The 14794-nt window shown below is 41.2% G+C and overlaps 1 protein-coding gene across 1 annotated transcript in view; it reads left to right on the top strand.

Moving 5' to 3' along the window:
• The window catches only part of LOC136039083 (PH-interacting protein-like), a gene marked incomplete in the record, with an annotated part of 52186 nt that extends 38044 nt beyond the window's left edge, over positions 1-14142 (top strand). The window contains 1 exon segment of the mRNA XM_065722568.1: positions 14097-14142. Within this exon segment, the coding sequence (XP_065578640.1) occupies positions 14097-14142 (46 nt within the window).
• Positions 14143-14794: the final 652 nt, after the last annotated feature.

Raw genomic sequence — 14794 nt, 5'->3', positions numbered from 1 at the left:
GTATAGATCTGAATACGGATTGCTTTTCCCATGGACAATTTTATGTTGCATGTTCAAGAGTCGGTAAACCTAACAATCTATTTATATGCACAAACAATGGGACATGGAAGAATGTTGTATATTCTTAAGTTTTACGTAGTTAAATTGGACAGCGAAGAATGTTGTATATTCGCAAGTTTTATGTAGTTCAAAAAATATATATATTTATATCTATCTCAATTCACAGGTGGGACACAGGGACACAACAACAATGGCAGGTAACTAATATGGCGTGTAACGACTTACGCGCGCGGGGGGCTTGGGGACGCGATGCCCCCCCGAGCCCCCCCCCCCCCCAACAGCTATATATCTATATATATAAAAATAGGTTGTCTGTGTGTCTGTTGAGTGACGTCAGGTGTGTCGACTGACGTCATTGTAAGGATTGAGCTGTATGCGTCATGAAATTGTGTGTCGACTGACGTCATGTTTGTCAACTGATGAAATTACAGACCGAGACACAAATGACGACCGGGACACGGGGATACAGGGAATATAAATGACGACCGGGAACCTCAAAGAAAAATTACAGACTGGGACACCGGGACACAGGGAATATAAATGACGACCGGGACACAGTGACACAACTACAAAGGGGACGACGGGGGTACAGGGAAGATATATAAATGACGACCGGGACACAGGGATTGTTCGAAGAGAAATTACAGACCGGGACACCGGGACACAAATGACGACCGGGACTCTGGGACACAGGGAATATAAATGACGACCGAGACACAGGGACTATAAATAACGACCGGGACAAAGGGACACATCGTTAAAATAATGAGGTATAGATCTGAATACGAAATGAAAATTTGTTTGTAGATCTATAAAATTTGCTAGTAGAAAATTTGCTAGTAAGATTTGCTAATAGATATATAAAAGTACTAAAATTTCCTGGTAGACAGCAAATTCCAACAGCTAGTAGATATATATAAAAATAAGTTGTATGTGTGTCTGTCGATTAACGTCATGATTGTGTGTTGACTTACGTTATGTCTTGACGACTGACGAAATTACAGACCTCGACATCGGGACACAAATGACGACCGGGACACCGGGACATAGGGAATAAAAATGACGAAAGGGACACTCAAAGAGAAAGCGACCAGGAGACAAGAAATGTTCGATTAGCAGTCACCATCAACAAAGCACCGGACACAAATGACAACCGGGACGAAAATGATGACCGGGACACCGGGACACAGGGAATATAAATGACGACTTCGACACTCAAAGAGAAAGTACAGACTGGGACACCGGGACACAAATGACGACCGGAATACTGGGAATATAAATGACGACCAGGACACAGGGACACAACTACAAGGGGGGTGCCGGGGGGCACAGGGGGATATATAAATGACGACGGGGACACAGGGAATGTTTGATTAGCAATCAGCATCAACAAAGTTAAAGGGCAATCATTAGAATAATCAGGTATAGATCTGAATACGGATTGCTTTTCCCATGGACAATTTTATGTTGCATGTTCAAGAGTCGGTAAACCTAACAATTTATTTATATGCACAAACAATGGGACATGGAAGAATGTTGTATATTCTTAAGTTTTACGTAGTTAAATTGGACAGCGAAGAATGTTGTATATTCGCAAGTTTTATGTAGTTCAAAAAATATATATATTTATATCTATCTCAATTCACAGGTGGGACACAGGGACACAACTACAATGGCAGGTAACTAATATGGCGTGTAACGACTTACGCGCGCGGGGGGCTTGGGGACGCGATGCCCCCCTGAGCCCCCGCCCCCAACAGCTATATATCTATATATATATATAAAAATAAGTTGTCTGTGTGTCTGTCGAGTGACGTCAGGTGTGTCGACTGACGTCATTGTAAGGATTGAGCCGTATGCGTCATGAAATTGTGTGTCGACTGACGTCATGTTTGTCAACTGATGAAATTACAGACCGGGACACAAATGACGACCGGGACACGGGGATACAGGGAATATAAATGACGACCGGGAACCTCAAAGAGAAATTACAGACTGGGACACCGGGACACAGGGAATATAAATGACGACCGGGACACAGTGACACAACTACAAAGGGGACGACGGGGGTACAGGGAATATATATAAATGACGACCGGGACACAGGGATTGTTCGAAGAGAAATTACAGACCGGGACACCGGGACACAAATGACGACCGGTACGCTGGGACACAGGGAATATAAATGACGACCGAGACACAGGGACTATAAATAACGACCGGGACAAAGGGACACATCGTTAAAATAATGAGGTATAGATCTGAATACGAATTGAAAATTTGTTTGTAGATCTATAAAATTTGCTAGTAGAAAATTTGCTAGTAGCATTTGCTAGTAGATATATAAAAGTACTAAAATTTGCTGGTAGACAGCAAATTCCAACAGCTAGTAGATATATATAAAAATAAGTTGTATGTGTGTCTGTCGATTAACGTCATGATTGTGTGTTGACTTACGTCATGTCTTGACGACTGACGAAATTACAGACCTCGACATCCGGACACAAATGACGACCGGGACACCGGGACATAGGGAATAAAAATGACGAAAGGGACACTCAAAGAGAAAGCGACCAGGAGACAAGGAATGTTCGATGAGCAATCACCATCAACAAAGCACCGGGACACAAATGACAACCGGGACGAAAATGATGACCGGGACACCGGGACACAGGGAATATAAATGACGACCTCGACACTCAAAGAGAAAGTACAGACTGGGACACCGGGACACAAATGACGACCGGAATACTGGGAATATAAATGACGACCAGGACACAGGGACACAACTACAAGGTGGGTGCCGGGGGGCACAGGGGGATATATAAATGACGACGGGGACACAGGGAATGTTTGATTAGCAATCAGCATCAACAAAGTTAAAGGGCAATCATTAGAATAATCAGGTATAGATCTGAATACGGATTGCTTTTCCCATGGACAATTTTATGTTGCCTGTTCAAGAGTCGGTAAACCTAACAATCTATTTATATGCAAAAACAATGGGACATGGAAGAATGTTGTATATTCTTAAGTTTTCCGTAGTTAAATTGGACAGCGAAGAATGTAGTATATTCGCAAGTTTTATGTAGTTCAAAAAATATATATATTTATATCTATCTCAATTCACAGGTGGGACACAGGGACACAACTACAATGGCAGGTAACTAATATGGCGTGTAACGACTTACGCGCGCGGAGGACTTGGGGGCGCGATGCCCCCCCCCCCGACCCCCCCCCCCCCCCCCCCAACAGCTATATATCTATATATATAAAAATAAGTTGTCTGTGTGTCTGTCGAGTGACGTCAGGTGTGTCGACTGACGTCATTGTAAGGATTGAGCTGTATGCGTCATGAAATTGTGTGTCGACTGACGTCATGTTTGTCAACTGATGAAATTACAGACCGGGACACAAATGACGACCGGGACACGGGGATACAGGGAATATAAATGACGACCGGGAACCTCAAAGAGAAATTACAGACTGGGACACCGGGACACTGGGAATATAAATGACGACCGGGACACAGTGACACAACTACAAAGGGGACGACGGGGGTACAGGGAAGATATATAAATGACGACCGGGACACAGGGATTGTTCGAAGAGAAATTACAGACCGGGACACCGGGACACAAATGACGACCGGGACGCTGGGACACAGGGAATATAAATGACGACCGAGACACAGGGACTATAAATAACGACCGGGACAAAGGGAAACATCGTTAAAATAATGAGGTATAGATCTGAATACGAATTGTAAATTTGTTTGTAGATCTATAAGATTTGCTAGTAGAAAATTTGCTAGTAAGATTTGCTAGTAGATATATAAAAGTACTAAAATTTGCTGGTAGACAGCAAATTCCAACAGCTAGTAGATATATATATAAAAATAAGTTGTATGTGTGTCTGTCGTTTAACGTCATGATTGTGTGTTGACTTACGTCATGTCTTGACGACTGACGAAATTACAGACCTCGACATCGGGACACATATGACGACCGGGACACCGGGACATAGGGAATAAAAATGACGAAAGGGACACTCAAAGAGAAAGTGACCAGGAGACAAGGAATGTTCGATTAGCAATCACCATCAACAAAACACCGGGACACAAATGACAACCGGGACGAAAATGATGACCGGGACACCGGGACACAGGGAATATAAATGACGACCTCGACACTCAAAGAGAAAGTACAGACTGGGACACCGGGACACAAATGACGACCGGAATACTGGGAATATAAATGACGACCAGGACAAAGGGACACAACTACAAGGGGGGTGCCGGGGGGCACAGGGGGATATATAAATGACGACGGGGACACAGGGAATGTTTGATTAGCAATCAGCATCAACAAAGTTAAAGGGCAATCATTAGAATAATCAGGTATAGATCAGAATACGGATTGCTTTTCCCATGGACAATTTTATGTTGCATGTTCAAGAGTCGGTAAACCTAACAATCTTTTTATATGCACAAACAATGGGACATGGAAGAATGTTGTATATTCTTAAGTTTTACGTAGTTAAATTGGACAGCGAAGAATGTTGTATATTCGCAAGTTTTATGTAGTTCAAAAAATATATATATTTATATCTATCTCAATTCACAGGTGGGACACAGGAACACAACTACAATGGCAGGTAACTAATATGGTGTGTAACGACTTACGCACGCGGGGGCTTGGGGGCGCGATGCCCCCCGAGCCCCCCCCCCCCCCCCAACAGCTATATATCTATATATATAAAAATAAGTTGTCTGTGTGTCTGTCGAGTGACGTCAGGTGTGTCGACTGACGTCATTGTAAGGATTGAGCTGTATGCGTCATGAAATTGTGTGTCGACTGACGTCATGTTTGTCAACTGATGAAATTACAGACCGGGACACAAATGACGACCGGGACACGGGGATACAGGGATTATAAATGACGACCGGGAACCTCAAAGAGAAATTACAGACTGGGACACCGGGACACAGGGAATATAAATGACGACCGGGACACAGTGACACAACTACAAAGGGGACGACGGGGGTACAGGGAAAATATATAAATGACGACCGGGACACAGGGATTGTTCGAAGAGAAATTACAGACCGGGACACCGGGACACAAATGACGACCGGGACGCTGGGACACAGGGAATATAAATGACGACCGAGACACAGGGACTATAAATAACGACCGGGACAAAGGGACACATCGTTAAAATAATGAGGTATAGATCTGAATACGAATTGAAAATTTGTTTGTAGATCTATAAAATTTGCTAGTAGAAAATTTGCTAGTAAGATTTGCTAGTAGATATATAAAAGTACTAAAATTTGCTGGTAGACAGCAAATTCCAACAGCTAGTAGATATATATAAAAATAAGTTGTATGTGTTTCTGTCGATTAACGTCATGATTGTGTGTTGACTTACGTCATGTCTTGACGACTGACGAAATTACAGACCTCGACATCGGGACACAAATGACGACCGGGACACCGGGACATAGGGAATAAAAATGACGAAAGGGACACTCAAAGAGAAAGCGACCAGGAGACAAGGAATGTTCGATTAGCAATCACCATCAACAAAGCACCGGGACACAAATGACAACCGGGACGAAAATGATGACCGGGACACCGGGACACAGGGAATATAAAAGAAGACCTCGACACTCAAAGAGAAAGTACAGACTGGGACACCGGGACACAAATGACGACCGGAATACTGGGAATATAAATGACAACCAGGACACAGGGACAAAACTACAAGGGGGGTGCCGGGGGGCACAGGGGGATATATAAATGACGACGGGGACACAGGGAATTTTTGATTAGCAATCAGCATCAACAAAGTTAACGGGCAATCATTAGAATAATCAGGTATAGATCTGAATACGGATTGCTTTTCCCATGGACAATTTTATGTTGCATGTTCAAGAGTCGGTAAACCTATCAATCTATTTATATGCACAAACAATGGGACATGGAAGAATGTTGTATATTCTTAAGTTTTACGTAGTTAAATTGGACAGCGAAGAATGTTGTATTTTCGCAAGTTTTATGTAGTTCAAAAAATATATATATTTATATCTATCTCAATTCACAGGTGGGACACAGGGACACAACTACAATGGCAGGTAACTAATATGGCGTGTAACGACTTACGCGCGCGGGGGGCTTGGGGGCGCGATGCCCCCCCGAGCCCCCCCCCCCCAACAGCTATATATCTATATATATAAAAATAAGTTGTCTGTGTGTCTGTCGAGTGACGTCAGGTGTGTCGACTGACGTCATTGTAAGGATTGAGCTGTATGCGTCATGAAATTGTGTGTCGACTGACGTCATGTTTGTCAACTGATGAAATTACAGACCGGGACACAAATGACGACCGGGACACGGGGATACAGGGAATATAAATGACGACCGGGAACCTCAAAGAGAAATTACAGACTGGGACACCGGGACACAGGGAATATAAATGACGACCGGGACACAGTGACACAACTACAAAGGGGACGACGGGGGTACAGGGGAGATATATAAATGACGACCGGGACACAGGGATTGTTCGAAGAGAAATTACAGACCGGGACACCGGGACACAAATTACGACCGGGACGCTGGGACACAGGGAATATAAATGACAACCGAGACACAGGGACTATAAATAACGACCGGGACAAAGGGAAACATCGTTAAAATAATGAGGTATAGATCTGAATACGAATTAAAAATTTGTTTTTAGATCTATAAAATTTGCTAGTAGAAAATTTGCTAGTAAGATTTGCTAGTAGATATATAAAAGTACTAAAATTTGCTGGTAGACAGCAAATTCCAACAGCTAGTAGATATATATAAAAATAAGTTGTATGTGTGTCTGTCGATTAACGTCATGATTGTGTGTTGACTTACGTCATGTCTTGACGACAGACGAAATTACAGACCTCGACATCGGGACACAAATGACGACCGGGACACCGGGACATAGGGAATAAAAATGACGAAAGGGACACTCAAAGAGAAAGCGACCAGGAGACAAGGAATGTTCGATTAGCAATCACCATCAACAAAGCACCGGGACACAAATGACAACCGGGACGAAAATGATGACCGGGACACCGGGACACAGGGAATATAAATGAAGACCTCGACACTCAAAGAGAAAGTACAGACTGGGACACCGGGACACAAATGACGACCGGAATACTGGGAATATAAATGACGACCAGGACACAGGGACACAACTACAAGGGGGGTGCCGGGGGGCACACGGGGATATATAAATGACGACGGGGACACAGGGAATGTTTGATTAGCAATCAGCATCAACAAAGTTAAAGGGCAATCATTAGAATAATCAGGTATAGATCTGAATACGGATTGCTTTTCCCATGGACAATTTTATGTTGCATGTTCAAGAGTCGGTAAACCTATCAATCTATTTATATGCACAAACAATGGGACATGGAAGAATTTTGTATATTCTTAAGTTTTACGTAGTTAAATTGGACAGCGAAGAATGTTGTATATTCGCAAGTTTTATGTAGTTCATAAAATATATATATTTATATCTATCTCAATTCACAGGTGGGACACAGGGACACAACTACAATGGCAGGTAACTAATATGGTGTGTAACGACTTACGCGCGCGGGGGGCTTGGGGGCGCGATGCCCCCCCGAGCCCCCCCCCCCCCCCAACAGCTATACATCTATATATATAAAAATAAGTTGTCTGTGTGCCTGTCGAGTGACGTCAGGTTTGTCGACTGACGTCATTGTAAGGATTGAGCTGTATGCGTCATGAAATTGTGTGTCGACTGACGTCATGTTTGTCAACTGATGAAATTACAGACCGGGACACAAATGACGACCGGGACACGGGGATACAGGGAATATAAATGACGACCGGGAACCTCAAAGAGAAATTACAGACTGGGACACCGGGACACAGGGAATATAAATGACGACCGGGACACAGTGACACAACTACAAAGGGGACGACGGGGGTACAGGGAAGATATATAAATGACGACCGGGACACAGGGATTGTTCGAAGAGAAATTACAGACCGGGACACCGGGACACAAATGACGACCGGGACGCTGGGACACAGGGAATATAAATGACGACCGAGACACAGGAACTATAACCGGGACAAAGGGACACATCGTTAAAATAATGAGGTATAGATCTGAATACGAATTGAAAATTTGTTTGTAGATCTATAAAATTTGCTAGTAGAAAATTTGCTAGTAAGATTTGCTAGTAGATATATAAAAGTACTAAAATTTGCTGGTAGACAGCAAATTCCAACAGCTAGTAGATATATATAAAAATAAGTTGTATGTATGTCTGTCGATTAACGTCATGATTGTGTGTTGACTTACGTCATGTCTTGACGACTGACGAAATTACAGACCTCGACATCGGGACACAAATGACGACCGGGACACCGGGACATAGGGAATAAAAATGACGAAAGGGACACTCAAAGAGAAAGCGACCAGGAGACAAGGAATGTTCGATTAGCAATCACCATCAACAAAGCACCGGGACACAAATGACAACCGGGACGAAAATGATGACCGGGACACCGGGACACAGGGAATATAAATGACGACCTCGACACTCAAAGAGAAAGTACAGACTGGGACACCGGGACACAAATGACGACCGGAATACTGGGAATATAAATGACGACCAGGACACAGGGACACAACTACAAGGTTGGTGCCGGGGGGCACAGGGGGATATATAAATGACGACGGTGACACAGGGAATGTTTGATTAGCAATCAGCATCAACAAAGTTAAAGGGCAATCATTAGAATAATCAGGTATAGATCAGAATACGGATTGCTTTTCCCATGGACAATTTTATGTTGCATGTTCAAGAGTCGGTAAACCTAACAATATATTTATATGCACAAACAATGGGACATGGAAGAATGTAGTATATTCTTAAGTTTTACGTAGTTAAATTGGACAGCGAAGAATGTTGTATATTCGCAAGTTTTATGTAGTTCAAAAAATATATATATTTATATCTATCTCAATTCACAGGTGGGACACAGGGACACAACTACAATGGCAGGTAACTAATATGGCGTGTAACGACTTACGCGCGCGGGGGCTTGGGGGTGCGATGCCCCCCCGAGCCCCCCCCCCCAATAGCTATATATCTATATATATAAAAATAAGTTGTCTGTGTGTCTGTCGAGTTACGTCAGGTGTGTCGACTGACGTCATTGTAAGGATTGAGCTGTATGCGTCATGAAATTGTTTGTCGACTGACGTCATGTTTGTCAACTGATGAAATTACAGACCGGGACACAAATGACGACCGGGACACGGGGATACAGGGAATACAAATGACGACCGGGAACCTCAAAGAGAAAATACAGACTGGGACACCGGGAATATAAATGACGACCGGGACACAGTGACACAACTACAAAGGGGACGACGGGGGTACAGGGAAGATATATAAATGACGACCGGGACACAGGGATTGTTCGAAGAGAAATTACAGACCGGGACACCGGGACACAAATGACGACCGGGACGCTGGGACACAGGGAATATAAATGTCGACCGAGACACAGGGACTATAAATAACGACCGGGACAAAGGGACACATCGTTAAAATAATGAGGTATAGATCTGAATACGAATTGAAAATTTGTTTGTAGATCTATAAAATTTGCTAGTAGAAAATTTGCTAGTAAGATTTGCTAGTAGATATATAAAAGTACTAAAATTTGCTGGTAGACAGCAAATTCCAACAGCTAGTAGATATATATAAAAATAAGTTGTATGTGTGTCTGTCGATTAACGTCATGATTGTGTGTTGACTTACGTCATGTCTTGACGACTGACAAAATTACAGACCTCGACATCGGGACAAAAATGACGACCGGGACACCGGGACATAGGGAATAAAAATGACGAAAGGGACACTCAAAGAGAAAGCGACCAGGAGACAAGGAATGTTCGATTAGCAATCACCATCAACAAAGCACCGGGACACAAATGACAACCGGGACGAAAATGATGACCGGGAAACCGGGACACAGGGAATATAAATGACGACCTCGACACTCAAAGAGAAAGTACAGACTGGGACACCGGGACACAAATGACGACCGGAATACTGGGAATATAAATGACGACCAGGACACAGGGACACAACTACAAGGGGGGTGCCGGGGGGCACAGGGGGATATATAAATGACGACGGGGACACAGGGAATGTTTGATTAGCAATCAGCATCAACAAAGCTAAAGGGCAATCATTAGAATAATCAGGTATAGATCTGAATACGGATTGCTTTTCCCGTGGACAATTTTATGTTGCATGTTCAAGAGTCGGTAAACCTAACAATCTATTTATATGCACAAACAATGGGACATGGAAGAATGTTGTATATTCTTAAGTTTTACGTAGTTAAATTGGACAGCGAAGAATGTTGTATATTCGCAAGTTTTATGTAGTTCAAAAAATATATATATTTATATCTATCTCAATTCACAGGTGGGACACAGGGACACAACTACAATGGCAGGTAACTAATATGGCGTGTAACGACTTACGCGCGCGGGGGCTTGGGGGCGCGATGTCCCAAAGAGCCCCCCCCCAACAGCTATATATCTATATATATAAAAATAAGTTGTCTTTGTGTCTGTCGAGTGACGTCAGGTGTGTCAACTGACGTCATTGTAAGGATTGAGCTGTATGCGTCTTGAAATTGTGTGTCGACTGACGTCATGTTTGTCAACTGATGAAATTACAGACCGGGACACAAATGATGACCGGGATACGGGGATACAGGGAATATAAATGACGACCGGGAACCCCAAAGAGAAAATACAGACTGGGACACCGGGAATATAAATGACGACCGGGACACAGTGACACAACTACAAAGGGGACGACGGGGGTACAGGGAAGATATCTAAATGACGACCGGGACACAGGGATTGTTCGAAGAGAAATTACAGACCGGGACACCGGGACACAAATGACGACCGGGACGCTGGGACACAGGGAATATAAATGACGACCGAGACACAGGGACTATAAATAACGACCGGGACAAAGGGACACATCGTTAAAATAATGAGGTATAGATGTGAATACGAATTGAAAATTTGTTTGTAGATCTATAAAATTTGCTAGTAGAAAATTTGCTAGTAAGATTTGCTAGTAGATATATAAGAGTACTAAAATTTGCTGGTAGACAGCAAATTCCAACAGCTAGTAGATATTTCCCAAGTAGCTTTTGTTGCTGGCAGACCAAATGTGTGTTGTCAGCGACATGTAATCGGTGAGTTCAAAATCACAAACCATATCTTTCTGTACTTCAAAAACTTAGCTTCAATTTGCCCAGCTAAAGCTTTTCTTCCTGGAACCTTTACATAAAGTGCAAGACCTGTTATCATATTTTTGAACGACGGCTTCTCAACAGTGTACAGGGGTCCATCTCGTCCACAGTGTAGTCCACTGCCAAAGAATTCACTTTTGACTGTGTCAAAGAAATCTTCCTTAACTTTTTTAGAAGGTTAGCTTTAATCAGGACCATTATTATCTTCATTATCTTCAGATTCAGACGAACCTGAAAGTGAGCCTACAAGTTCACTGGCTTCTTTGCTAGTTGATTTCGTTTCGTTCTTACTGTTTATCACATTTATCACAAAACACTGTCCTTTCAATATATATGGTATTTCCGCCATGATAGCGTCCTTTTTTGAAATTTCGTGCCGAGCCAGGAGCCGCTGTTCTCAAAGACTGAAATCCATTCATCCATTAATATATAGGCAGTTCAATTCGTCGCATCACCCTGCGTCATTCTGGTATAATTTTTCTCATCAAGAAAGTACTTGAGTACTTAAGTACCCTTAAGTGCTTCAAATTTTTATTTAAGTATAAATATTAAGTACTTCAGAACTTCAGTATTTCCCAACACTGGTAGTGATAAGGAAAATATTTATAATTTCGAAAATTTCGTATTATTTCGTTATATTTCGTATTCTTAATTCGTCACTTCTAGCCTGAAAATATTTCATTTGTGCATCATTTAACCTATCCATACCCTTTCCATTAGCAAAACTTGTCAAACTAGTTTCCCCATCAGTTTGAATTGCTATTTGACAGCCAACCTGAATAATTCTAACAAATTTAGTTTGTAAATACTTAACCCTATCACTATCAATCCCATCGAAAAAACCTTGTTAAGATATTGTATCAACAATGTTACAGGTATGGTTGATGGTATTAAGTTAAAACTTTCAGCGTGTGCTGAAGGCCTTACTGATGAGCAAAAATGAGCTATGCACACACTGATACTAATTTTACTACAACTATTACTACTTCGCAAGGTGAGGTTATTGATGTAAAGGTTTTAAAGAATGTTGAGGCGGATGGTGGACTAAATCAAAAAGAGCTTTGAGCGCATAGATTGTCAAAAGGAAGACTAAGCAATATATCTTTAACGGCACACATTGTTAAGTTAAAAATTTCACACTAAGTCGTGGCGAATTTCAAACTAGCCAGAAGATACTCTGTGTATACTATTAAAACTTTTACTACAGTTACAGTTACTGATGACGCTGAGGGTATTAAGGTAAAACTTTTAAGGAATTTTTAGGGGCGGTTTCAATTAAACGAAAAAGACTAAATGCATGATGGTTTGTAAGGGTTTTTAAAGAATGTATAGGCGGATGGTGGACTAAATCAAAACGAGCTATGAGTGCATAGATTGTCAAAAGGAAGACTAAACAATATATCTTTAACAGCACACATTGTTAAGTAAAAAAATTTCACACTAAGTCGTGGCGAATCAAACAGTTCGTGGTAACGAACTGTAGTAAGGAGCGATCCGGCTCAATAGTAACCAAAACTCTAAAAAATAGAATTTTTATATCAATAGCTACATCAAAAGAATCGCATTTTAATGCTGATTTTAAATATATAAGTTTCATCAAGTTTAGTCTTACCCATCAAAAGATAAGAGCCTGAGAAAATTTGCCTTATTTAGAAAAATAGGGGAAAACACCCCCTAAAAGTCCTAGGATCTAAACGAAAATAAGACCATCAGATTCAGCGTATCAGAAAACCCTACTGTAGAAGTTTCAAGCTCCTATCTATAAAAATGTGGAATTTTGTATTTCTTGCCAGAAGACAAATCACGGGTGCGTGTTTATTTGTTTGTTTGTTTTTGTTTTTTTTTTCTTTTCCCTAGGGGTCATCGTATCGACCAAGTGGTCCTAGAATGTCGCAAGAGGGATTATTCTAACGGAAATGAAAAGTTCTAGTTCCCTTTTTAAGTGACCAAATAAATTGGAGGGCATCTAGGCCCCCTCCCACGCTCAAATTTTTTCCCAAAGTCAACGGATCAAAATTTTGAGATAGCCATTTTGTTCAACATAGTCTAAAATTATAATAACTATGTATTTGGGGATGACTTACTCCCCCACAGTCCCTGGGGGAGGGGCTGCAAGTTACAAACTTCGACCAGTGTTTACATATAATAATGGTTATTGGGAAGTGTATCGTTATGTAATGGTTATTTAGGTTAGGAAAATGAAACTTTCAGGGATGAATCTACAGACTAAAGTATGTCCTGTGAAAGTATTCTGAAGCAACTACCTCCACTCCTTTTCCCTCTAAAGGGCCCTGACCTTTGATGACCTTTAAAACTATGTGTGTTATAAAAGTGAAACCTTGCAAAATATATCTTCTGCTTAACTGAAGTACAACAAAATTGTTTTCAGCTTCATAACTTTACTCAATTCCATTTTATAAGGTTTTAAAGATATTCAAATACATTTCCTAAGTTTTGAAAAAAAAACATTGATAAGGCTGAAAATTCTACTCAAATAACAGGAATTGCATTTTCAGAACTAAAGGCAGAAAAAAAAGCAACTAGTAACTGAAAATTAAGGTAAAATGTTGTTTTGTCAAAATTTCAATAGGTATAGCTAATAGTCCTTGAGAATTATATGTTGTTAGTCAATACTTTGTTTTTCCTCAGCAAATGTATTCTCATGTTGGATGGTCTAGTTCCTCTTGGGAACTGATCGTTAAATTGATGTGAGTTAGTAAAAAATATGCCTGTTACTGCTGTGATCCAATCTTCTTCTTTTTTTCTTTTTTTTTTATGCACTTTTTTACAGTAAGAATCTTTTTGTGAAATGTTGAATGTGCAAATTTGTCTGACTACTGTTTTACAAATTGTTGCAGAAGATGAATAGGGATAGTCATTTTCCCATTTCTAAGGAGCTACACACTATATCAGGTGTACCCTTAAAACACGGTAGTTCAGACGTGAAAAGTCCCAAAGGAAGAAATTGTCGAACCTACGATTCATTGGAAGAATCCTATGTTTAATTAGACGTGAAAAGGATTTAGCTGTTTGGTTGGTGTTGTAGATTGCCGATGTAAACAATACACGTGTGTTTTTGCTCTGAAAATTAAATAAGCAATGCTAAAAACTAGTAGCGGTTTTAAGCTCATAATCTGGGAGGGGAGTAAAATATCCTAGGAAAGTAAAAGTATAAAATAAATGGACATTAATGTCAAATGTGGGAAAAAACTTTGGGGGGGGGGCATAGCATAGTTGTATATTTTTACAAAATCGTATGTTTCACTAGGAACGTAATCCTTAGCAAGGAAAGAGCAAGACATTTAAACACCAAAAACGTTGAACATATAACAACTTTGTTATGTACA

Source organism: Artemia franciscana, chromosome 19, assembly GCF_032884065.1.
Source record: "Artemia franciscana chromosome 19, ASM3288406v1, whole genome shotgun sequence".
NCBI classification, from domain to species: domain Eukaryota; kingdom Metazoa; phylum Arthropoda; class Branchiopoda; order Anostraca; family Artemiidae; genus Artemia; species Artemia franciscana.
The sequence above is the reverse complement of the archived record's forward strand: the minus strand, read 5'-3'. Positions and strand labels throughout refer to the sequence as shown.